Genomic DNA, 25,340 nt, shown 5'->3' with positions numbered 1-25,340 from the left:
AGATCTACAAGCAATTAAGATTGCCAGGAAAAACTATAAAGAAGTACTTGCCAAAAGGAAAGTTGAACTAAGTGAATCTGCGTGGGAGGAATTGATGGCTGCAAGCAAACTTAAAGATACAACTGCATTCTGGCGTGTGGTTAACTCTTCACTATAACTATGAGACGCCCATGGACACTGTCATTCCAGCCAAGACCTGGGTGGACTATTTAAAAAAAACTTTCGCCATAGAGACAAATACCCAATCAGAAATGCTAAATTGTCTAAAACCTGCAGGAAATGTTCAGCTAAGTTTGGCTTTTAGTAACATTATAAGTGTGGATGATGTTAAACAGGCAATCCAAGATAGTCCATCTGAGAAAGCCCTGGGTCCAGACAGAATTCCTGTTGACTTATATAAAGCACTTCCAGACTTCTGGGGCCCACTGCTAACCAATGTCATGAGATCGGCTGTGGTAGGCCCTTTAGTAGACTCTTGGAAAGAAGCGATCATTGTCCCGATTTTCAAGAAGGGAGATAGGGCAGATCCTCTGTGCTATCGCCCAATCTCTTTGTTGGACAATTCAGTCAAAATTTTGGGCCGAGTAATTTTAAATAAGTTAGAAGAATGGGCAAATGATACTCACTCCCTCTCAGAGGTACAATTTGGCTTTCGCCCAGGGGTGGGCACAGTCGAACAAACTCTTAATTTGACACTTATAGTCCACAAATACACTAAAGCCAAAAGGGGTTGTATACACTTAGCATTTATGGATCTCTCCTGCGCCTTTGATACAGTCAGCAGGGAGAAATTGTGGAAGGTAATGCTAGGTATGGGCGTGGATAAACACATAGTTATATTACTCAGTAAACTTCATGCCTGCACAGAGGCTCGGGTCCGTTACTCTCGGGAAGGAGGCCTGACAGAGAAATTCTCCTCACAAAAAGGGGTCAGACAGGGATGTGTTCTTGCCCCTTTCCTCTTTCTCTTATATATAAACGGGTTGGAGAAATTTCTTTGCGAACTAGGGAAAGACTCCCCAGTTATTAATAACTCTCCAATCCCTGTACTTTTATATGCAGATGATGCAGTACTAATTTCAAGGACAGCAAATGGCCTCCAGATTGTATTGAATGCTTTTAATACTTTTATGAGGAATCTTGGTCTCAAAATTAACAGAACCAAGTCATTTGTTATGAAGTGTGGTCCTAAATTAGCAAAAACAAACTTTTTTACTTTAAATAGGCATGAGATACTTAAGGTCCCACATTTTACGTATCTGGGGGTCCCTATTGATGTAGATTTTAACTGGAAGTTTTTAGTTAATACACGCTCAATACAATTCCAAAAAACCATTGAAGCTGTTTTTAGATTTGCAGGAAGACTTCGACATAAACCTGTTAAGGAAATGATGACTGTCATCACTTCTAAATGCCTTTCCGTCGCGACATTTGGAGCTGGGGTCTGGGGGCATGCAGAATGTACAGGGCTCCAGATTATAGAAATTAAATTCCTAAGAAGGCTACTATCAGTCCCCCAATCTACACCAGCAAAGTTCTGTCACAAAGAAGTAGGTTTAAAATACATATCTAGCTATATAAAACTTCAACCTCTTATAATGTGGATAAAAATCTGGACTAAGTCTGAAACGCTTCTATGTAGAAAGGTGATACAGGACTGTCTCCTTCTGTCACGATCTCTAGATATACCCTGGCTCAGATATGTTTATCTTTCTCTCCTATCATTAGGATTAGGAGATTTTTTCCTTAAACCAGATACTTTAACAAGACAGGACATTAAGAAGGTTAAAGACATATTCTGGCAGAAAAATCAGGATATGGACCCAGCCTCTAGTCTAATGAGTCAACGGTCAAGCTATGAGACACAACAACCTCAACCAAAGTTGTACTTGACCATCATTAATCATGAGCGACAAAGGTTTTTACTCACAAGACTACGTCTAAACACCTTACATTATCTGGTAGCATTTCCAGTTGCTGGAACCTGGTTTAAGATCCTCCCTCCCTGTTGCTGCGATGGAAAGACATCTCAAAGCACATTACACTTTATGCTTTTCTGCACTTTAAATACTGTCCCAAGAAAAAGGTTTTTACGACCACTATTTCAATCTAACAGTATCAGAACTAGCCAACTCGCTTACTCCCACTTATATGATTTGGAAAATATGGACATAATCCAGGCTGTGCTAAATTTTATACATGCTTCTTTTGGTGTTCGGAAAATGTATTAACAATGTTTTTATAAATTTTATGACTGTGAAATTCTGTATGTTATTTATTTATTTTATGTCTTTTATGGTCTCTTTGCACCGAATAAAGAATAATAATGAGTTGCTTTAGTTACAGAAATTAATTTTTACCATACCACAGCACTGGGAGAGAATGGTGTTTAAAATCTGTGAAAAAGTAAAAATTAAGGCCCGTATTTATACTTTTTGACGCTAAACTGCGCTAACGCAGTTTAGCGTCAAAAAATTTTGCGCCGGCTATCGCCATTCTGAAGCACCATGCGGGCGCCGTATTTATTGAATGGCGTTGGGAAAAATGGCGCTAGGGCGTCTTAAAAATGGTGCAAGTCAGGTTGACGCAAAAAATCGCCTCCACCCTATTTGCGCCATTTTTAACGACGCCCAGATGCCATTTACATGACTCCTGTCTTAGTAAAGACAGGAGTCATGCCCCCTTGCCCAATGGCCATGCCCAGGGGACTTGTGTCCCCTGGGCATGGTCATTGGGCATTGAGGCATGTAGGGGGGCACAAATCAGGCCCCCCTATGCCCAAAAAATATATAAAAAAAAAAAAAATTATACTTACCTGAACTTACCTGAATGTCCCTGGGGTGGGTCCCTCCATCCTTGGGTGTCCTCCTGGGGTGGGCAAGGGTGGCAGGGTGGGTCCCTGGGGGCATGGGAGGGCAGCTGTGGGCTCATTTTGAGCCCACAGGTCCCTTAACGCCTGCCCTGACCCAGGCGCTAAAATCCGGCGCAAATGCGGGTTTTTTTGGCCCTCCCACTCCTGGGCGTGATTTTTGCCCGGGAGTATAAATACGACGCATTTGCAGCGCAGTCATTTTTTTAGACGGGAACGCCTACCTTGCATCTCATTAACGCAAGGAAGGCGTTCACGCAAAAAAATGACGCTCTTTCCTCATACTTTGGCGCTAGACGCGTCTAACGCCAAAGTATAAATATGGCGTTAGTTTTGCGCCGAATTTGCGTCGAAAAAAACGACGCTAATTCGGCGCAAACGGAGTATAAATATGCCCCTAAGTGCATTTGTGACTGGAATTATAGGTTTCCCTGTTTTTTAATTCTATCTACTTTGTACTAAATCATATACATTCATTTACGGCAACGGATTTACATAGTGTCAATGGTAATATCTGATGTTGCTTTCACATGTTTGACACACATTTTGCGTCATATACGTATCATGATCCTTGTGCTGAGCTTCCCGTATTCACACGATAATAACAGACAAATCATTGAAGCAGACATGAGCATACATGACCATGAAATTAAGTTTTTTTAATTTATGTATTACAATTATACTGCTATATTCCCTACCGGTCTCGTATTTCAAACTGAAATTTAAACGTGTTGAATATTTTTCCAAGGGGAGAAGATATTGCCCGACTGCCTGATCTTTGGTGACAACGCAACGTGGGAAAGTTTGTCCGTTCACTGCATCGGTACAGAGTTCGTTACAGAATAAAAAACACACCTGTGAAGGGATGTATACATGGAATCTAGCGTTTCGTGCTAAGAGTTTCATATGTCAAGGTACAATAGGTAAGGTTTTCTCTTGCCAGTCTAAAATAGTAAGAAAACAGATTAGTGGCCTATTACAAAACATAAACACACTGCGCAACGAGTCTTTTCGTTGGAATTTGGTAAAATAAAGCCACGTTGAAATCAACAGGATTTCACATTAGAAGTGGGAAATTATATCCGTGTGTTTAGAAAATCAGAGATGTGCCAGTGCTTCTGCACTAATGTGACATAAATATGCCAGACATGCCATGTGTACGAGCCAAGCTACAGCTGATGATTAGACATTGCTGCGGTCACAGCCCGAAACCTTTACTCCTCCGACCTTAAAGAACACGTTCCTACTAATAACTAAAGAGGACCAGCGCTACATTAAGGAAAGTTAAAAACATAGTAGACCCACATTTACTACAATTTCTGCTGGCACTCCCGTAGCTCTCCACACTCTAGTCCTGGGCACAGGGCCCTGGAAAGAGCAGAGCTTAATTTGTAAATAAATAAGTGTCATGGCCCCCATCAGGAGGCAGCTGCAGTTTGCATCACCCATTTCCCCTCCGAGCGCCGCTGGTGTCAGACCTAACTCAACTACTTACCATCACACCCTACAAGTGTCAACAATTCAGACTATTCCATGCCCCCCAAAGCTTTAAGAATGGCTTGGATGACAGGTGTTAGCCATTTGTAAAGCATATTGAATTCATAAACAACAGTTTTTGTGCTGATCTCGAAATTATATGAAAAGTGCTACCATGTTGCAGACTGCCATAAGAGCCGGTGTTGGCAATTAAGTGCTAGTGCCGAACACCGGAGACCACCGGCTCAAATTAAGCCCTGGGAGACAGATAAGTAAAACTATGGGCCAAATTCACAAAACTGTCAGGCAACTCAGTGCAGCAGCCAAAAATGCTGTTCTGCATTGCTTGACAAGAAGAGAGCAGGAGAGGGCCATATCAACAGGGATTTGGCCCTCTGCCCCCAGCCCTAGTGCCGGCACTGATTTTAGCTACTGAGCGCCATGCACACACATTTGCGCCATAGTGCAAGGGTGTGTGCACAGGTCTAGAATAGGTTTTGTACTGGAATTGTTCTCTTCCAGTACAAAATACTATCCTTAAACTTAATTGAACACTTTTCTTACTTTGTATGTGTGCTGTACAGTGCAGCACACACGCAAAGTCGGAAAAGAAAGGAGAAATGAAAACACTGCTCCTTTTAACACCTGGTTTCAAAGGGTGTTATTTTTTGGCGCAAGCCCTATCAACTAATGTTAGTAGATAGGGTTATCGGTCAAAAAGTATGGGTAGTAGCACAGGACCGCATATGCTACACCCCTCGATGCTAAATAACACAAAACAGGGCCTCATACTTGTTTGTGTTAACTTTCCTTACATACTAACGCAAATATCAATTTGCGTTGGTCTGTAAATCCCAATAAAGATTTTGCTTCACAAAAGGAATGCAAACTTGAAGCAAAAGCTTTGTGAATCTTAGCCTATGTTTTATGTTGTATTACGCCGGTGAGTGCCCATTCACACGCTTCCTAAATGTAGGCAGGCTAAGGTCTCTTGGAAGCAACAATGTGGAGTCTGTACACGTGTCCAGGTATCCTGTTACCTCAGAACTGTTCTCAACCCTCAATGACATAAATTCAAAATTTCCTTTTGAAACTCCACTTGCTCTGTCAGTGCAAAATTCACACACATTTTCAGAAAGATTGCCAGGACTTTCTAGGCATGTTCATGAACACCAGTTTGACCCAAAGTACTGGAATTTGGTTGATTTCATTACAAAACACTAGCATTGGCAAAGTTAACACGTGTGGCTTTGTTTGCCAGCCTTTTGTCCCTGCTTTATTCTGCCTTGATTTTTACGAAACATTATTGTTTGGGAAGGTGTTGCTCCCTCATCAATAAAAAAAACATTGACTCAAGGCAAACATAGTTTTTGGTGTCAAAAAAGCACGCATTATTATAGTTGTTGCTGGCACTGAAAGGGACTATTTAGAGTATGGCTATGCTCCTTGTGAAAAGGCAGCATGCTATAAATCACAGTGAAGTCTGCCAATGGATAAAGTGTGCTGATCTGCTGCCCCATGATGAATGCTGAAGTGACGTTAATAACAGACTAATGGATGAAGTCTGGCTGAAAACCCCCCATAAGTAACTATATTATACACATACTTTTTGTAATATCGAAAGGACTTGGTGAGTGCTAGACCTAAAAAAGTCAATCGGTCTGGCATTGGCTGCCAGCCTCTTGCCTTTGCTAATGATTTTATCTAATGTTTTTGTAAGACTTTATTACAAATATAGAGGGTTGAGAACAGAAACTTACAAGACAGAAAGGTAGAGACGATTGCATTGAGTCATAATATAGATAGATAATGCTGTACAGATAGTGTTGCATAGATGGACAGTTGCATAGCTAGAGGTAATTGCAGAGATAGCTAATAGAGAGGGCTGCACAGATAAAATAGCTAAATAGATAGATATGTAGATTGATAAGATAGATAGATAGATAGATAGATAGATAGATAGATAGATAGATAGATAGAAAGATAGATAGATAGATAGATAGATAGATAGATAGATAGATAGATAGATAGATAGATAGATAGATAGATAGATAGATAGATAGAGTAGAAAAGTTCCCCTTTTTGGCATGGTTAGCCCCCACCTTTTGCCTGGTATCTGATGTGATTTTGACTGAGAGTGCACTGGGTTTCTACTAACCAGGTCCTGCGTGCCAGAGCTCTTTTCCAAAACTGTACAGTTGTTCTCCACAATTGGCACACTCTTTAGCCCCCTCTGTAAGTCCCTAGTAAATTGTACCCCTGCTACCTAGGACCTAGAGTACTAAGGAAGATCCTTGATGGCCGCAGTGCCTGTTGTGCCACCCCCAGGTACCCCACGCCAAACCCACACCGTGCTGCCATCGCAGACTGCATATTTCAGTGCAGGTAAAATTGAAAACACGACATCACAAACATCTCTGGTATCAAGATTCTCTGATTAATAAACCCTCAATTCCAGTGAGGAGTTTATTAATAAATGCACCCAGAGGGCACCTTAGAGGTTTCCCCCTGAAAAACAGCTACTGGTGTGTTGACTAACTGGTCTTTACCAATTCAGCCACCTTAGACATGTTTCTGGCCCCCAAGGTGAGAGCCAGTGCTCTCAAGTTCCAGAGACAAAAGCTTGCACTGGGTAGGGACGTTATCACCTCACCCGGCACGATGGATATTCTAGGACGGAAAGCTTCATTGGCCTGGCCTCCTTTGTAATGTGACCCAGGTCTCTCTAGTTGGCAGAGATGACTGACCCCCCTGTCCCGACCTACCTTTGGTGTCAGAACTGATTGGAAAATCAGGCAAATTAGGAGGTGTGTCAACTTCATACCAGTCCCACCCCTAAATTGGATGAGCTGAAGTGGACACTACTTTTTAAAATTCCTCCACATTTGTTTGGGAGGAATTAGGCCACCAGCGGAAGTGATAATAGAAAGGCCGTGGTCACCCTAAAGGTGGTCAGCACATTGGCTACTACTTGGCACTCCCTGTACTGCCCCTAAATTGAGTATTTAGGTGGCACCCCTGAACCCTAGAACTCAGATCCTGATGACCTAAGAAGAAAAAGACAAAGAAGAGAGGCACCAGCAGAAGTGGAGAAGAAGGAGCAGCTGACCCGGTACCAACCCCACCAGCCTTTCTGCACTCCTTGAAGGACTCTGCACCAAAAGATGCCTCGTCCTGCAGCTGAACCTCCAGGAACCTGGGAGGACTACCTGCCTTCGAAAAAGACTCAAGTTTCCCTTGAGCAGCGGACCTGCTCTCCAAACAACACTGAAGAAAGGACTCTGCAGCCTCTGGAACAGCAAAAACCCACCGCCTGAAGTCACCACTGCAGCCGCCATCACTGACCTAAGTCGAGGGGACCTCCAGTGCCAGTTGTAGAGAGTCCGAGTCCATTGTGGTTTCACCTTTCCTGGACTCCCTGAAGTCCCCTGCAGCCTCTGCACACAGGCCCACCCTCTTCTGTACCTAGTACAGTGAAAGAACTGACACCTAAAGCAACCACTCCATCCTTTGCTGCTGGTCTACTTGAAGTGGACCCCTGGTGTCAACGATGTTCCTCGGCTCCCCTGGGCTAGTGTCCATTGCGGTTTCACCACTCCTGGACTCCACAACGATGCTTGCAGCCTCAGACTGCAGGACCTCCCAACATGGAGAGCTCCAAGACAGGGAAACGTAACGCCAAAGGACACCCCTGCACCTGTCGCCCTTGGGCCTTGGAGACGAGGACTAAATCGTGCACCTACATCCCGGAGCACCCCACTTTGTGAATTACCTGGTGATTTCCCTCAATTGGCACCCCAGCCAGAGCCTTCAGCCTAAATCCACGGAGACCAGTCCCCATTGAAATACATTGGGCACCCAACTCGTACTGCACCTCTGCATTCGACTGCCCCAGTACTGCTCGGAGTGACCTGGTGGTGTGGTCCTGACCCATGCCCAGTACTCACGTTAAGTCTACAAGATTGGTCCTGTGAGTTGTCAATAAGTGCTTGTTTGCTGACTGTGTTTTCCTCCCATAGAATAACACTGAAGAATTCTGAAATTGCACTGTGTCAATTTTTTAAACCATAAAGTATTTATGCTTGAAAACGTACTTACCTTAACATAAACGTCTTGGGTTTGATGTATATATAAAGAAGTGTTATTTTCCTAAATTGGTCTTGGATTTATTCTTTGAGTGTGTGTGTCATTTATTGCCTCTGTGTGAACAACAAATGCTTAGCACTACCCTCTGATAAGCCGAACTACTTGCCCACACTACCACAAAAAAGAGCATTAGACCCATCTATTTTTGTCTCTGCAAATCAATTGGGGATTCGCTGCACTCTCTGCATGGTGTACTTCCCTTTAGTGCACCATATAGAGAGCCAGCTTCCTACACTGGGGATCCATTGGACTCTCTGCACGGGCCGAGCCAGGTTCCTATGGATAGATAGATAGATAGATAGATAGATAGATAGATAGATAGATAGATAGATAGATAGATAGATAGATAGATAGATAGATAGATAGATAGATAGATAGAAAGAAATTGGTATCTAGAGAGATAGACAGGTAGATAGACAGGTTGGCAGGTAGCTAGGGAAACAGATAGGTAGATACATAGGCAAGTAGATAGGTAAATAGACAGACTGGCAGATAAGCAGACGGGGATAAGTAAACAGATAGATGGGCAGATATGTTTGGATGGATAGATAGATAGATAGATAGATAGATAGATAGATAGATAGATAGATAGATAGATAGATAGATAGATAGATAGATAGATAGATAGATAGATTAAAAAAACATACATGCTCAACATACAACACCACTGAAAGCAAATTTGGGAGCTATGCAAGCAGGTCATACAGACTAAATTGGTCTGCAAGTATACTGTAGTCCGCTAGTTACACATACAGGTGGAGTTATAAATGTGCTTCATGGCATGCATTTTAGAACATTGCAATATTGAGAGTGCCATTGAAACAGTGGAGTAGCTCTAACCTTATAATGGCTGGTATAGATTTGGAGCTCCAGCATTCTGATGTTTGTCTTTATATTGCTCCCTTTTTAATATTAAACATTCATCCCATTGTGGATGGACTTTTCTCATAGCCTTTCAGCTCTTCTGCCTCAGCCTAGACCAGTTGTTAAAGGCCCTTACTGGAGGTTCGGGCCTATAACGTGTGGTAAATGGCCTTTGACAACCGTTACAGCCCTTAGTAGTGGGCTATAAGGCTACATTAAAAGATGATCACTTAATTAAAGACAGTTTCAAATGGACAAAATCTTTATGCTGTGAAATTGCTGCCACTCCAAAGGGAAGTTACAACAGCATTAGAAAGAAACTGATGAAGCTGGAATGTGTCCTGTGCTCTAAGCAAACGACTTGAGGAACTATCACATCACACTCTAACCACCAAAGCGACATTAAAGTAATAATAAAGTAAAAACGAAAACAATGGCACTGAAGGTAACTACCTTGTGTGCGGATGTTTTCCGTGTGAAAGAGAGAAATGCAGCCACTGAAAGCGCAGTTAGCCAGTGGTTCAAGTAGGCTGATCTAGTGACCCATGCTGCATTCTTACTTGGGTGGAAGGAAAATATAACAAATATAACAAAAACAGCATAACAGTAGACAAATGGATGAAGAGAGCATAATGAAAGCCCTTTTAAGTATGTATATTGCACATATAATTTCAGAAAAATCTAAAGGTCTTGATTAACGCCAGACGAAAAATTCAGCTTAGCAATGTGTATTAAGCTTGAGCAGATGAGCGACACAGCCAGCAAAGTTGTGGAATTGCTGGATGACTGCTCAGAATGTGGCTGGCTATGGCTGTCTTCGGCCTCTGTAATGTTAATCCGTACATTAAGGTAATTTGTGGTTGCTGAAGAAAAGCTGCACATCCTCCGTGCACCCCAAATATTTTACATTATTTGAGGCATCCTCAATACAGAGAAAATATAAGCAGGCGCAGAATCTGTGTCCCATGCTATGTGCCACACTATGTAAATTAGGTGAATTGTGTTACTCGTATTAACTACACATGGTAAAGAGATTGATTACATTGAGTTAAACTATGCTATATATCCGAGTAAGTTCCTCTGCTGCCAAATGTGCACATCAGGAAGAAGTGTGGAAGCCATTCGTTGTGGAACAGGCTGATCATTGAAATTAGGCACCGTCTCAAATGCTGCAAGAAAAGGCTGCGTTTTGATTGATTCAGGCCCAGGTCAATGCCTGCCAGGTAGGTAACTGGCAACTTTAAACTTCACTCTATTACTTTGGAGAAATGGGTAAACAGAAGAATGAGAGGCTTCTCTCCCTGAAGCTAACACCCTCGAGTCAGATGCATGAAGAGGGGCAAGCACCCTCTAGTCAGATAAATAAAGAGGAGCAAAAACCTTTCTCAGAATATGGTTACCAAAAACTGGGATATTTCACAAAAGACAAAAGTAGGACTACAATTTCACTCGACCGCGGGGCACAGAATGACTTAAAAGACACCATTCACTAATATACAAAATGCAGACAACAAGGCACTTTGATATAGATGTATCTTCTGCTCCCTCCCACACTTCTGAAAATGGCTGCCAACCCTCAACAAAAACACTAACAATTTCTTTTTTTTCATCAACCAATCTAGGTCACCAGCTTAGATTGGTGAATAAAAATACAAGTGACAGTGACAGTTCTGTACGTACGCGCGTGCGTGATGATGCATGTGTGCCTACACAATAACGCAACCACCAGCAACAGCTGCGTCATCACAAGTTTTTTGGCAATACTAAATCGCATCAGCAAAAAGCAGTTGTTTTTACCGATGCGGTTTTGCAAGACTAAAAAGCATTGGCAAAGCTGGTAGGTCCTACTTTGCTCATCCACAAGGAAACCCTGCGAGCTTCTTACTACTATTCTGAAAGAAGTTTAACAGCATGGAATCATACAGACTGCGCCCCCGTGAAACCCCTGTGCAGCAGGTCAGAAGTAGTGTAAAGAAAACAGATTGAAAATAATTTTGTGCGGGGCATGAGTTGAAGAACGTAGTGTTTGATTAATCTTCGCCATTTTTGTTCTCTTGCTGATATCTGTAATGAAGCAACGTGTGATAGGAAAGTATTGATTAGGAGAAAGCTTGGCGCTAAAATCCAAGATAATCTGAGTGCTCCAGCTGCTATTTTGTGAGGAAGTAACCATAACCTATTTTGGATACAATTCTGCCCCTTTTCTCCAAACCTAATTTAGAAAGAGGATGACGATGCATGCACTGTGGTTACTTACTACCGCCCCATGCTAAAGTCCATTAACAATATGCTGGTATTTGCACCTAAACAATCTCAAATATTTTCCCTCAAGAGAAAGTTAAGCCTACCGGCACCATGGAGTAAGTCATCATCATCAGCATGTCTTCGTTCTCGGCTCGGATGTGGTTGGGCTCTTCGGAGTACCCATGGTGATGGCGAAGGTGATGATGGCTACGCTTATTTCGGGAGACTTGACTTTCTGGAAGGTCCTGGGATTTCTGCCGCTGTAGCTCTGTGATGAGTTGCTTGATGGGGTAGGAAGTATCTGGGGCCTCGCCTAGGTTTCCCTCCAGTTCCTGCAGACGATCCGTCAGAGTGCGCCACTGAGTCAGGAGGAAAAGCGTGCAAGCGGTGTTCAGCACAGCACACAGGAGCAGGACCACAACAGCTAGGCCCCACCAGCTGCATTTTACCTTTCTACCACCGTCTCCTGTGTGCAAAGCCCGAGCTTTCCACGTGTCCATGATGCTACCTAACTTGGCCGCGCGAAATTCAGTGCGAGAAGGGAGGCAGCCAAAAAAATGCAGTAAACAGAGGGAAGCTGCACAGGGATGACAGGTGATGGATATACAAGAAAGCACGCTTCACGAGTCGGGTGAGACAGATAGCACAGAGGACATTCTAAAGACTGCCGAGATAAGACATCCTGAAAGCTACTAGCAGAAGAAAACCAGGAAATGGACATTCAGCACAGGTGAAAACCGATAGGATGCTGTAGGAGAAACTGTCAGAGAGCACGAAACCACAACCAACCGCTAACGTTTATCAAGATATTGGTATGCACATTGTTCGCAGTTATACCAGAACTTGAAGGAGGGGGGTTGCATGACGTCTTGTTTGTATGCCCTGGCACGCCGTGGGCAGTTTCATTCTTACAGTCATTTCTCGCATTCAAGTCGGAAACTAATGATGTGTAAAGGATCGCAGAGGCGTGTGGCTGAGCCAGGCACCCGAGGGGGACGGAGGGGGGCAGGCAGGGGACATGATTTTCCAGAGAGGGCACGTCGCATATTCATGACTGGGTCTGTCTTTTTGACCCCAAACTGTTCACAATGTTAGAAACGGCTTCAGGACCAGTCTGCATGACGAGAATTATTTTTTTGCTCTTGGAAAAGAAAGGAACAATGTCCAATTTCATTGCTATTGAAATGTAGGAACAGAAAGTATTAATGACTAGAGCTTTGAACCGCGGTTCCTTGCACTTGTCCTTCAAAATATCCATTATGTTCAGTACTGGCTGGACACTGCACCACTTTCAATCAAAACAGAGGCATTAGCATGCGCTTCTTACCTTAAATAGTACGTTTATTGTATGTCTCCGTGACATTGTTTGATTTAAATTGGTTAATTGACACCTCAGAGTGTAATAGCTGTTAAAGACGTACTCATTTATATCTTTTAATAATAATAATGTAAAAAGGATTCCCTATTTTGCATTCAGACGTTAATATCTTAACAACTAAAATCTAACGAACATAGTAAAACTTCACGTTACTCTAAAATACACACTCAACCCCATCGCCTGGACACAAGGAAAGTACTTCAGGGTGTTTTGCAAGCTGAAGGAAAGTGATATTTGGAAAGCGCTACATCTACTATAGATTTGTAATATGCGAAAACAAAGACTGATCCCCAAATAACATTTTTCACTGTTCTCAGCAACACCCTCATGTCTGTTTGGGGCATATAGGTAACACTTGATAATGACTGCATTTATGGGAGACAAACTGAGTTCAGGAGTCCTCAGGAATGGCCTCATTGACTTATAGATTAAACATGCCCAAAACAACCAAAAATAAATCTGCCTAATTTGACCATCTGGCACCTTCTCCATTATCCCAAGCTCACCATGATGCCCACAAGTCCACTTCTTCAACCAGGCCTCAAATCATAGGAGTCAGGTTCTTTAAGGTATTGGTGAAGGCTAGGCCACAGGACCAGCACCATTAAGGTGAACTGCCAAGTGTGTCCCATTGAATGCTCCTTTCATATGCCCGAAAAGTCTGTGGAAATGACCCCTAGCCAGAATGCCCAAATTCCTGATGACTGCAGGACCCATTTTTTCACTTTGTATAGGTTCATCAAACCAGCGCTGGCCAAGCAAACTGCCTTTACCTAAATCGTAAAAGCAGGGACGAAGTCTTAAACAAGCATTGGCAAAAGCAGTAAGTTTCGCCTAAGCAAGATCAATTATATTTGTTAGTATTTTTTACACATGTTGCACAACAGCTCGAGCTGTTGTGCAACATGGCTTAGGGTAAAAAAGTGCTAAGATGCGGCCAGCACTGGACCGCGTCACAGTGCTTTTTTTTAAAGATACGTTGCATTCAACCAGCCCAGCTGTGTAACATATGTGAAAAGAGTGTGGAGTAAGGTAGCAAGCAACACAATGTAGAAGAGCGGGGGTGGAAGGGCCATGGACAGCTGGAGGAGTGCAGGGGTGAGGGATCTAGCAACGGACAGTAGGAAAAGGTCTCAGGGTGTAGGGGGTTAAACAAACAACTCTTATAGAATGCATGGCTATGAGTAAAAACAAAGTGCCTGCAGGAGTCTATGGCCAATGAAAAGACACTGGCCACAAACAGGAATCTGTGCCAGGTCCATGCTCCACAGCATGGACAGCAGCCCCAGGAAGAATGTGGGAGACGGTGAGCAGTTGGCAGGAAGCAGGATGTGTGACAAGTAGGAAGCAAGGAAACAAGAGTTATGTGAATGCCAAACTATAAGTACTGGTATGTAATGGACGGGCTGTAAGCCTTTCTAAAGATTTAAAAAAAAATAACAATACCTTTGGCTCACAGTGCATGCATGTTGTAGGCGAAACCTAAAATGTAAGTGGGAAAATAGCATAAACAATGTGAAATAATGTCACTTTATCGTAAGAAGGTTCGCCACAACCTTATCACACCATCCATGGCACTCATAGCCAAGGTAAGAACTTTGCAATGCATATTACATATGCCTGAAAATCTCTGTATACACCACATGGGGGGGATCCCAGATGTATGTGATTATGTTATGTTTTTATTATTGCTATTTAGAGGCCTTCTGACTGAGTGAGCATTCTACAAAAAAAACTTAATAGAGACATGACAAATGGACATGTGGAAAGGATATTTAAAAGTTATTTTACATAGTCTAAATCACATTGAGTGTGTCTGACAAAGTAAAGTATAATTGAGTCAGAGTAAGAGTGATTTTGAGTGAGTGGATGTGTGAGTTAGAGAGAGTGATAACAAGTGACAGTAAATGAGAATTATATAGTGAGAGTAACAGTGAGTGCAAGAATGTGAGTGACTGTAAGAAAGTGCCCCTTTTGGCATGGTTACCCCTGCCCACTCATTGCCTGATATTGATGCTGATTTGACTGAGTGTGCTAGGATCCTGCTAACCAGGCCCCATCTCCAGTGTTCTTTCCCTAAACGTGTACCATTGTTTCCATGATTTGCACATCCCTAGCACACAGCTAAATCCCTTGTAAAAGGGACCAGTGGTACCAAGGGCTCTGTGACCAGGGAGGGTCCTTTAGGGCTGCAGCATGTAGGGTGCCACCCTAAGGGACCCCTTACCATGCACATGCACACTGCCATTGCAGATTTTGTGTGCTGGTGGGGAGAAAAAGGTATAGTTGACATGGCATCCAACCAAGGGTGCCACGCCCACCAACCATTGCTTGTGGCATTAGTTAACCCTCTAGCAGGCCTACGGCAGGGTGCACTATACTACAGGTGAAGGCACAGCTGCATGTGCAATATGCCTCTAAAGTGTCTAAGTCCATTCTTAGACATTGTGGACCATATTTATAGTTTTTGACGCAAACCAGCGCATACGCTGGCTTGCGTCAAAAAACGTACTGCCGGCTAACGCCATTCCTACGCACCAGGCGGGTGCCTTATTTATGGATTGACGTTAGCCAGCACTGTGGGCTGGTCAGAGTAAAAAAAAATGACTCTAACCAGGGAACGCCGGCATAGGGGAAATGGGGGTTGTGCGTCAAAAAATGGTGCAAGTCAGGTTAGAGTAAAAAATCATGGCTCTAACCGGACTTGCACCATTTTTTGACGCACAGCCCCAATTGAAATGACTCCTGTCTCCTGGCCCAAATTAGGCCCCCCTATGCCACGTTAAAAAAAAAATGATACTTACTTCTACTTACCTGTACTTACCTGGGATGGGTCCCCTCATACATGGATGTCCTCCAGGGGAGGGCGAGGGTGGCAAGGGGTGTCCCTGGAGCAGAGAAGGGCACCTCTGGACTGCTTCCATGGTCATAGACCATGGAAGTGAGCCCACAGGCCCCTTAACGCCTGCCGTCACCCAGGCGTTAAAAAACAGGGCACATCAGGCTGTGCGCCGTTTTTTAAGGCCCACCCCCTCCTGTGTGTCAAAATGACGCGGGAGTATAAATAAGTCACATTGGCCTTAAATTCATTTTTTGGATGGGAACGCCTACCTTGCATGTCATTAACACAAGGCGGTTTCCCGCATCCAGAAAATGACGCACACAGAGAAATTTTGACGTTCGTGGGGTCGGGCGCCATAGTATAAATATGGTGTTAGGTTTGACGCAAATTTAGCGCAAACAGAGTATAAATATGCCCCTGTAAGTGCAATGTGGCCATATTAAATACATGGGATGGGAATTTGTCATTACAAACTCTACAGCTGCATGATGGCTTCACTGAAGGCTGGGAAGTTTGGTATCAAACCTCTCGGCACAATAAACCCACAATGATGCCAGTGTTGGATTTATTGTACAATGCACCCAGAGGGCATCTTAGAGATGTCACCTGTATTTTAACCAACTCTTTAGTGTAAGGTTGGCCAGTTTGTGCCAGCCTGCCACTAAAAGATGAGTTTCTGACCTCATGGAGTGAGGGCCTTTGTGCCCTCTGGAGTCAGAAACAAAGCATGCTCTGGGTGGATGTGTTTCACACCTCCCCCTGCAGGAAATGTAACACTTGGCGGTGAGCCTCCTGTTACAGTGCCCCAGGGCACTCCATTAAGTGGAGATGCCCACCCCCGGGGCAAAGCCCCACTTTTGGTGGCAAGTCTGGTGGGAAAATTAGGAAGAACAGGGAGGAGTGACCACTCCAGCTAGGGCCACCCCTATGGTCTCCAGAGCTGAAGTGACCCCATCCCTGCAGAATCTTCCATCTTGGTTTGGAGGACAGGGACCAATAGGGTTAGGAATGGGCCTCTCTTATGTTAAATACACATGGATTTGTCGTTTCTTGAACACTCAAAGTTTATTTCTCACGACAGGACCAATACAGATGCCAACGTAGATTTTACGTCCTCTTCCTCCAGTTGCTTCCTCCCTTTTCTGCCTGTTTGGAATCCCACCCCATTCTATACTCTATTAGGACCTTGTGAGGCTTAACAATCAATTAGAGGCACCTGAGGTCTCCCGAGCAGATAGTGGCACAAGAATATAAGACTATCCTCACTTTTAATATTAAATATTACAAATCTTTCCTAAATTAAAATATAATAATAAAAACTTTAATGACAATACCTCAATACATTTGTACATTTAAATATTCATTCACAAAATCATCAAAACCTTTTGGCTTTTTACACACTCTGCCAAACTTAGTTGTTCTTCTCTCTTTTGAAAAATCCTTATCAATATGTTGACTGACAACTTTATTGACATTATGATCCTTCATATTTTGGATATCAACAGATGTTGTTTCATTTATATCAATATCCAAACTATCATTGCTATTACTACTTTGACTGCCTAATGGCTTGAGGTTATTCAACGATTTCTTATTCATTTGTATATCGTCTATCCACTTGTTTGATTTATAATTCTGACTACGTGGATTTAGATTTCGTTTTTGAAGCTCATTCTCCCCTTTAAACAATGCTAGCCTTTTTGCATGCCATACTCTGCCATCACTTAACAAGGCTGAATTACACAAAATCTTAATTACCTTTAAAGGTGTAGAGTACTTACATTCTCCTTTCCGCACTAGTCTTCCTCTCTTAACTTTCACCATATTCCTACTTTGAAATCAACTTTCTTTTCTCTGTGCGCTGAATCGTACCTCTTTTCATACTTAAATTGACCTAGTTCCATACATTCTCTCACTCTCTTAGGACACCATGATACTTTCTTGTTGTTTAAGAACAACCCCATATTATTTTTTGTATGTGGACATCCCCCCTCACTAATTCAAAAGGACTATGTTCAGTCACTTCACATTTAGTTATTCTATATGCCCCAACTGTCTTTCTCAGTTCTTCTTCCCAATCTAAGTCATTGGTGTTGGATAATTATACGCTTCATTTAATTACTCTATTGAATCTTTCAACCTTACCATATCCTTCGGGTTGATATAAAGATGTAGTTATGTTCTATCCCTGTTTTATTTATGAAGTTGCTGAACATATCTGAAATGAACTGTGTTCCATTATCTGAAGCTATGATTTTCAGAAGCCCTTCACAGCTGAATACTTCCTTCAAGAAATTAATTACAGTTTCTGAATCGGCTGTACAAACTATTTTGTATTCTGGCCATTTGGGAAAATAATCTACCACTACCACAATCAACTTAGAAACGCCATCCTTATTTTGCACCAGTCCAAAAATATCTATCCCAATCTCTTCCCATGGCCTCTTTAGAATTTCTATAGGGTTTAATGGGGGTTTACAACTAACCATGGTTTTGTCAGAATTAGTCCATTGAAAACATTCTCTTACTTTTTCTCTACAGCCTTATCAATACCTGGCCACCAATACACTTGTTAACTATACTCTTGTTTTTTATTATTCCTAGATTGCCTTCATGACACAAATGTATTTCTTTTTCTCTCAGCACCTTAGATGGAAAACATTTCTCTCCTCTTAACAAAAATTCTTCTTCTACAGTTAATTCAGTTCTTACTTCCCAGAAAGGAATCAATTCTTCCTGTAACATGCTTTTCTCAGGCCAGCCTTCTTTGACATTTTATGTTTACAATATTTAAGATGTTATCTTGTGTGAGTGAATTAAACCATTCTTCCTGCGTTATAGCTTGCAATGCTTCCATATTTATCATAGCTCCTAAGTATTCATCCCATTCATTTGTTTCTGAATCTTCCATAGGTAAAAGTAATCTACTAAAAAAATCTGCAATTCTATTGTGTGCACCAGGAACATACTTTACTTTTTAAATGAAATCTAGTAATTGCATGGATAACCTACTTATTGTTGGAGAAACATTTCTTAGACCTTGTGATGTAAGCACTTTAGTAAGTGGTTTGTGATTGCTTTTTAAAATCACTTCTGTGCCCCATATAAATTGTCTAAAGTGTTTTAATCCCCCACACACATGCTAAGGTTTCTCTTTCTATAACAGAATATTTTTCTTCTGCTGAAATGAGTGCACAAGAAGCAAAAGCGACTACCTGTTCTTTCCCATCCTGTTGTAGCTGGGATAATACAGCTCCTAAACCCTTACTACTTGCATCTGTGGTAATGAAACTCTTACACTCAGAGTCAAAGCCTTTTAGTGCAGGGGCTGTACAACTATCTTCTTTAATGCTTTCAAAACAACTTTGACAGTCTTTTGTCCATAGGAATTTGTTCCCTTTTTTCAATAATTGTCTTGTGTTATACACTTTTTCAGAAAAATTATATACAAATTTGGAGTAATATTTGGCTAAACCCAAAAAGGCTTGTACTTGATCTTTATTCTTGGGAAAAGGAGCCTTCTTTATTGCGTCTACTAGTTCAGATTTTGGTTTAATGCCAGAGGAGCTAATCTCATGACCCAAATGAGTAACAGTCTTCCGTGCAAATTTTCATTTATTTTTTCAGCTGTTAAATCATAGTGTTCCAACGTTTTGAGTACTTACTGTAATTCTACATCATGTTCTTTCCTATCTTTTGCCATCCCAAGAATATCATCTTGGAAAAATATTACATTCTTCTTATTTTGAAAGATTTTGTATATCAGGCACTGGAACATAGCAGCTGCCGATGCTAGGCCAAAAGCAACTTGTTTGAACTGGAAACACCCTCTAGGAGTTATGAATGAGGTGAGATGTCTGGTATCAGTATGTAACGATACTTGGTGATATGCCAAAGTCAAATCTATTGTGGTAAACCATTTCATGTTCTTAGTTGCTGCTAATAGTTAATTAATTCTAGGCAGAGGAAACATAACAACAAAAATGTTCTTATTTAGTTCCTTTAAATCCACACATACACAGATTTTTCCATTAGCTTTTCTTGCTACTAGTAAAGGAGCATTCCAATCAGAAAATTCAGCTTGTTCTATAATTCCAACTTCTACCAATTTATTAAGCTCACTGATTACCTCTTCCCCCACACTCAATGGAATGTTTCTTAATTTGTGTATGCAGGGTTTCACGTTCTCTTTCAAAACAATTTTATGAGCAAACTCTTCTAATTTGCCTACCTTGGCGTTAAAAACCTTAGGAAATTTATTAACAAAATAATTTCCATCTACTTTGTTATGGTTCACCATAAAAACAGGATCCGGACTGTTAGGATCTAGTATAATGTCTAATTCACCTTTATCCCGCCATCCTAATACACAAGCTCCAGATACTGCAACATACATGTTACGTTCTGCACTCCTTCCCTTGAATTTGAATAATAATTTATGGAAACCTAAGAAATTTATCGTTTCACCAGTGTAACTTTGAGGATAACTATCAGGTTTTTCTAACCTACTGCCAGTTTTCCCACTGAAAAACGTGGACCAAATATCTCCATTGATAATAGTAAAGCCTGATCCTGAATCCCCAATTAATGTTACATGTCCTCCTCCTATAACTATATCACATTCAGGCTTCTTTGTACTTGACCCTTCTGTACACAGCACTCCATTCTCTTGTACGCATAAAATTTGCGGGCTATCTATATCAGAACTAGAGCTGTCATCTTCTTCACGCTCTTCAACAATACATCTAACTATTTTTTCTTACGACATACACGTGCATAATGACCCTTTATGCCACATTTGGCACATTTCTGTACTATGGCTGGACATTTTTTATCATGAGCAAAATAGTTAGAACTTCCGCATCTGTAACATTTTCCTTTCAAATACTCTATACTCAAATTATTTTTATATTTCCCACTCTTTTTTTCTTCCCCTCTTTGTCTATCTTGTTCATTCTTTGTTTGTTTCTTTTGTTTTTACTATTTTTAGACATTCTTCGTCATCTTTTGTTTTGCTTGATGTCACTACTGCTTTAGCACACCTTGTTGAAAGCTCTGCTTTGCTAATGATAGCAATGGCCTCCTTTAAACTAGATTCACTATGGCCCTCATTACAACCCTGGTGGTCGGTGTTAAAGCGGTGGCAAAACCGGCAACAGGCTGGCGGTAAAAAAAATGGAATCACGACTGTGGCGGAAACTGCCAACATGGACAGCCACTTTAACACTCCGACTGCCACGGCGGTACAAACAAACAGCATGACGGTCACCGCCAGCAGACAGGCGGAAGACAATGTACTGCCCACAGTATCATGAGAGGCCAATCCGCCACCCTTTCCGGGGCGGATTCACCGCGAACATAAGCACGGCGGAAACAAGACTTGGAAGGGGAAACGCTCACCTCTACACACCCCACGAGGAACCAGGACGCCAAGGAGCCGGAACTCCATATTCAACCTGATATTGTCTTCCTGCTCCTCTACCAGGAGCACGAACGCCGGCGGCAAAGACCACGGTGAGTACTGCACCTACGACACAGGGGAGGGTAAAGAGAGTGACACACACATGCAACACGCAAAACCCCCACCCACACCCTCACCCACTTCAACACCCCCTAACCCCCCCTGGAAGAATGCAAGGACAAAAGGAAATTGTTTGAACGATTGTAATCAATAAAAATCCAGTACTCAAAAAAAATATATACACTATTAACAAATATATACAACAAGAATTCAAGTCCATGTACTGCACATACATAGTCCGTGGACCACTGGGCCCAAAATGCATGAGCGAGGCCCACACAAGATACCCGACCAAAACGGAGAGAACACTGCAGGGGCATAAGATCAAAATAAAACAGGCACCTCAGGGGGAAGGGAAGGAGGGGGCACCTCAGCCGGATGAGTGCACGACGCCAGATCCACGAGGGGGCTCCATGCCCACTGCTTTATCCTGGGGAGTGCAAAGCCACAGTCTCTCAAGTCTTTACAGTGGGTGGTTTGCCCACTGCTGCATCCTCTGGAGTGCAAAGCCACAATCTCACAAGTCTTTACAGTGGGTGGTTTGCCCACTGCTTTATCCTGAGGAGTGCAAAGCCACAGTCTCACAAGTCTTTACAGTGGGTGGTTTGTCCACTGCTGCATCCTGGGGAGTGCAAAGCCACAGTCTCACAAGTCTTTACAGTGGGTGCTTTGCCCAGTGCTGCATCCTGGGGAGTGCAAAGCCACAGTCTCAAAAGTGGATAACAGTCTCCACTGGTTCTGGAGGGGGCTTTGTGCACAGAGTGCTTCATCCTGCCAAGGACTCAGGTAGTGGATGCTTTTCTCCACTGGTTCTGGAGGGGGCTTTGTGCCCAGAGTGCTTCATCCTGCCAAGGACAGAGGTAGTGGATGCCTTTCTCCACTGGTTCTGGAGGGGGCATTGTGCCCAGAATGCTTCATCCTGCCAAGGACTGAGGTAGTGGATGCCTTTCTCCACTGGTTCAGGAGGGGGCTTTGTGCCCAGAGTGCTTCATCCTGCCAAGGACTGAGGTAGTGGATGTGGTACTCCACTGGTTCTGGAGGGGGCTTTGTGCCCAGAGTGCTTCATCCTGCCAAGGGCAGAGGTAGTGGATGCCTTTTTCCACTGGTTCTGGAGGGGGCTTTGTGCCCAGAGTGCTTCATCCTGCCAAGGACAGAGGTAGTGGATGCCTTTCTCCACTGGTTCTGGAGGGGTCTTTGTGCCAAGAGTGCTTCATCCTGCCAAGGACAGAGGTAGTGGATGTGATACTCCACTGGTTCTAGAGGGGGCTTTGTGCCCAGAGTGCTTCATCCTGCCAAGGACAGAGGTAGTGGATGCCTTTCTCCATTGGTTCTAGAGGGGGCTTTGTGCCCAGAGTGCTTCATCCTGCCAAGGACTGAGGTAGTGGATGCCTTTCTCCATTGACGGTAGGCCTACATGGAAGCTGTCCAGGCCCCTGAAACTGACTACCAGCTTCGTACGACTGACCACTGGGGATGGCAGCCATTTCTGCGGTGGTGCCACTGGCACATGATGTGGCGTGGCCGCTGGTGGTGCTTGCGGCTCTCATGGGCCTGCATTGCTGGTGGGTGGCTCAGTGAGCGTGCTGGTGGTGTCCTGGGAAGTGGTGCTGGTGGCGGTGGTGTCCTTGGCAGTGGTGCTGGTGGCGGCGGTGTCCTGGGAAGCGGTGCTGGTGGTGGCGGTGTCCTGGGAAGCGGTGCTGATGGCAGTGGTGTCCTTGGCAGTGGTGCTGGTTGCGGCGGTGTCCTGGGAAGCGGTGTTGGTGGCGGCGGTGTCCTTGTCAGCGGAGCTGGTGGCGGCGGTGTCCTGGAAAGCGGTGCTGGTGGTGGCAGTGTCCTGGGAAGCGGTGCTTTTGGCGGCGGTGTCCTTGGCAGCAGTGCTGGTGGCGGTGGTGTCCTGGGAAGCGGTGCTGGTGGTGGTGGTCTTCTTGGCAGTGGTGCTGGTGGCGGCGGTGTCCTGGGAAGCAGTGCTGGTGGCGGCGGTGTCCTTGGAAGCGGTGCTGGTGGCGGCGGTGTCCTGGGAAGCGGTGCTGGTGTTGGTCTTGTCTGCCGTGCAGGTTGGCGGCAACTTCCCTTTCTTTCTCTGCCCCCTCCCCACCTTGGATGGTGGCACAGCAGTCTTGCCACTCCCAACTGTGGTCCTGGAAGAGCCCTTGGTGGTAGGTGTTTTGCCCTTCTCCCTCCGGGCTGTGGCCAACTTCTTATGTTTCTGAGGTGGGGGACTGTCCTTGGTCTGGCTCCATGGCACACTGGCTGCCCTGCTGCTTGGTGCACTCCAGAAGCTGGTTACTGCTGGCACCACTGTTCCCGGTGATGTGGTGGTTGAGGTGCTGGGTCCTGGAAAGGCGTGCCCTAGGGGACGGAAGGGGTGGGGGAGGTGTAGGGAAGAGGTCAAGATTTAAGAGGAAAAGTTTTTTAGACACACTGGGACGGGTAGATGGAGGGGGTTTGGGAGTGGAGGAAGAGGTAGTGGTTGTAGGAGGTGTACGTTTGCTGACTTTGGGTGAAGGTGCATGGGGTGGAGGCTGTCGCGAGGTGGATGGCTGTTGGGTGGGTGTGTGACTGCATTTGTTTACTTTGGGAGGTAGGCTCACAGACACACTGGGAGAGGACACAGGGGATGTGTGCATGGTAGTGGGGGTGGTGAGTGCACGTGAGCGGTGTGTGGTGATGGGCGTGCTGGTGATGGAGGTAGTGGCTGAAGATGTTGTGCATGCAGGTGTGAGTGGAGACGAGACATGGAGGGAGGAGGGAGACGTGGAGGAGGGGGACACAGTGGAGGCAGTGGATGTTGGTATGTGTGCATGGGTATGATGCTTGTGTGAGTGCCTGTGGGATGTGTGGTGCTTATGTTTGCCAGAGCTACCCTTGTGTGTTGAGGTGTGTGCATGCTGGTCTAATGGTGTGCTTGGGATAGGCTGAGGTACAGGGTATTGGGGCTGGGTGGAGGAAGTTGGAGGGGGGAGGCTGGACACAGGGACAATGGCTGCCATCAGTGCTGAGGCCAGAGTCTGAAAAGCTGACTGTTGGGCTGCCTGACCAGAATGAATGCCCTCCAGGTATGCATTCGTCTGTTGCAACTGCCTCTCTACACCCTGGATGGCATTCAGAATGGTAGACTGCCCAACAGTGAGGGATCAGAGGAGGTCAATGGCCTGCGCACTGAGGGCAGCAGGGCTGACAGGGGCCTGGGCTGAGGTGCCTGGGGCGAAGGAGATGCCCACCCTTCTGTGTGAACGGCCACAGGACACACGCTAAGGGGCTGCTGGGAGGGCGGTGCTGGTAGGGGGGGTGGCGGCTGTATCTGCTGTAGATGCGGGGGGCACAGAGGGGCCCGCCACCGCAAGGGTGCTCCCATCAGAGGAGGAGTCGGTCTCGCTGGTCTCAGCTCCTGTCCACGCAGTGGAGCTCCCATCGCCGTCCGTCCCCCTGGTGATTTCAGAGTTGTAGTCTCGCCCTCCAGTGCCATGTGGGAAGCAGCTCCCTCCTGTTCCAGTGCCACTGCTCCTCCGCCTGATGATGCTATTGCACACAAGAACAGGGAGACCACATAAAGGGGGGAGAAGACAGAAGAAAGACATGATCAGTGCAGGCAATACCGCTACCGTTGGCGGACACTACAGACACAGCAGCCCTCTGCACTACGCCATGCACTTAGAGTTCCCTCATTAATCACAGGGCCATGGGGTACAAGGCCTATACCCGATTGCTGCACACATGGACGTCACAAGGGCCTGACTAGGTGTAGTTTGCTCTTAACACTGGTGGGGTGGGGTGCCACATGGCCTGCCTTACGAAGGGACCTTGCCTACAAAACTCGCCCTGGCCTAGGGGTACCCACAGCCTACCTCTCCCAACCAGACACCTCCAATGCACGCTGATTCAGTTGAATGAGAGTGTACTCACCCTCTTGTGGCTGCTGTGATGCCCTCAAGCGCCCATCCAACTCCGGGTACGCCATTGCCAGTATCCGGGACATCAGGGGGGTCATGGTGCGACAGGC

At 44.5% G+C, this 25,340-nt stretch overlaps 1 protein-coding gene across 2 annotated transcripts in view; it reads right to left on the bottom strand.

Moving 5' to 3' along the window:
- Nucleotides 1–12,417, bottom strand: part of GLDN (gliomedin) — a 434,453-nt gene extending 422,036 nt beyond the window's left edge. Inside the window, exon 1 of one of the 2 annotated variants that reach the window (XM_069222482.1) lies at nt 11,704–12,417. In XM_069222482.1, the coding sequence (XP_069078583.1) occupies nt 11,704–12,099 (396 nt within the window). In that variant the 5' untranslated portion in view covers nt 12,100–12,417. The remainder of the gene's footprint in view (nt 1–11,703) is intronic. The other variant, XM_069222483.1, reaches the window with a different exon arrangement.
- Nucleotides 12,418–25,340: the final 12,923 nt, after the last annotated feature.

Source organism: Pleurodeles waltl, chromosome 3_1 (genome assembly GCF_031143425.1).
Source record: "Pleurodeles waltl isolate 20211129_DDA chromosome 3_1, aPleWal1.hap1.20221129, whole genome shotgun sequence".
NCBI classification, from domain to species: domain Eukaryota; kingdom Metazoa; phylum Chordata; class Amphibia; order Caudata; family Salamandridae; genus Pleurodeles; species Pleurodeles waltl.
Note: the sequence above shows the minus strand (reverse complement) of the source record. Positions and strands in the feature narration are given on the sequence as shown.